This window comes from Sinocyclocheilus rhinocerous, unplaced genomic scaffold, assembly GCF_001515625.1.
Source record: "Sinocyclocheilus rhinocerous isolate Xijiao unplaced genomic scaffold, SAMN03320098_v1.1 C36552054, whole genome shotgun sequence".
Classification (NCBI taxonomy): domain Eukaryota; kingdom Metazoa; phylum Chordata; class Actinopteri; order Cypriniformes; family Cyprinidae; genus Sinocyclocheilus; species Sinocyclocheilus rhinocerous.
The window spans coordinates 1-1,284 of record NW_015782992.1 but is presented as its reverse complement, the minus strand read 5'-3'; the positions used below and the strand labels follow the sequence as shown (position 1 = coordinate 1,284).

Below are 1,284 nucleotides of genomic sequence, written 5' to 3'. Positions count from 1 at the left end.
GTTGAAAACAGTTGTGCTACTTTATATTTTTGTGGAAACTGTGATTATATATATATTTTCAGGATTCTTAGATGAATAGGAAGGTCAAAAGAGCAACAGTTATTTGAAAGAAATCTTTCGTAACATTATAAATGTCTTTACGGTCACTTTTGATTAATTTAATGTGTTGTTGCTGAAAAAAAAAGTTAAAATCTTTCTTCTGAATGGTAGTATATCTTCTTAATTTTAAAATATAATTAAAAAATATTTTGAATATTTATTTTTAAACACATCTTTTTCAAATTTCTAAAACATTCTCTTTATTTCTTTTTAAATTTAGAGAAAAAAAACTATATTTAAGCCACTCCAAAGTAATGATCTTGCAAAAAATGATTTGCTTATGTGTGAGCATGTTTGGTTCTGCATGTCAAGACAACTTCCTATTTAAACCACCACTACTTAAAGCAAGTTCCTGTAGAGTTCCAGTGCCTATTCTCGTCATGGTTGATGGTGAGAAGGTGATCTATACTTCCCTGGAGGTGCTCATCGCTGTAGGATGCTTCCTGGGGAACGTGCTGGTGATCTGGGCGGTGTGGTCTTGCCGTGCCTTGAGTCAGACCACGTTCTGTTTCGTCGTGTCTCTGGCGGTGGCTGATCTTCTGGTGGGAGCGGTGGCTGTGCCTCTCGCAGTGGTGGTTGATGGACGCTTGGAGACTAGTTTTTACTGCTGCCTCTTCATCAGCTGTGTGGTCATTGTGTTGACCCAGGCCTCCGTTCACTCCCTGCTGGCCATCGCTGTGGACCGATACCTGCGTGTTTATAACCCTCTCAGGTCTGAACATTTAATAGTCAAGCTTTTTTTGCAATGCATATTTGAAGACTTACTTGCCAAGTTGATCAAGCTTGCTGATAAGGAGGAAAGCAAATGTTTGCAGACCTTAGAGATGATCATGATACTGAGTAATATGCAACTTGAAACAAAAACATGAAATCTAAATGACCCCATTTAAAATCTTATTGTACATTAAGAATGTATTTATTTCACAGAAATGTTTTCATAATCTTCAGTCAAACTATAACTTGCACTGCCTCTGAAAATGACACTTTACTTTTTAATATGATCTTTAAGTATTGAAATGTCCACTTTTCATGACGCCATTGATTCCAAGTTTGGAGTCTGTAATTTGTTTAAAAATTTAATGCTAAATAATTTAAGAAATTATTCATTTTTTTAAAAGAAATTAATACTTTTATTCAGCAAAGGATGCATTAAATTGATCAAAAGTGACAGTAAAGACATTTACA

The 1,284-nt window shown here is 35.0% G+C and overlaps 1 protein-coding gene across 1 annotated transcript; it reads left to right on the top strand.

Annotated features, from left to right (window-relative positions):
- Window positions 1-346: 346 nt before the first annotated feature.
- On the top strand, window positions 347-939 carry LOC107736194 (adenosine receptor A1-like; the record flags this gene model as incomplete). The annotated part of the gene is made up of 1 exon (XM_016547671.1): window positions 347-939. A coding segment is annotated over exon 1 (586 nt), but the record flags the coding sequence as incomplete, so codon positions are not given.
- Between the last annotated feature and the right edge of the window lie 345 nt (window positions 940-1,284).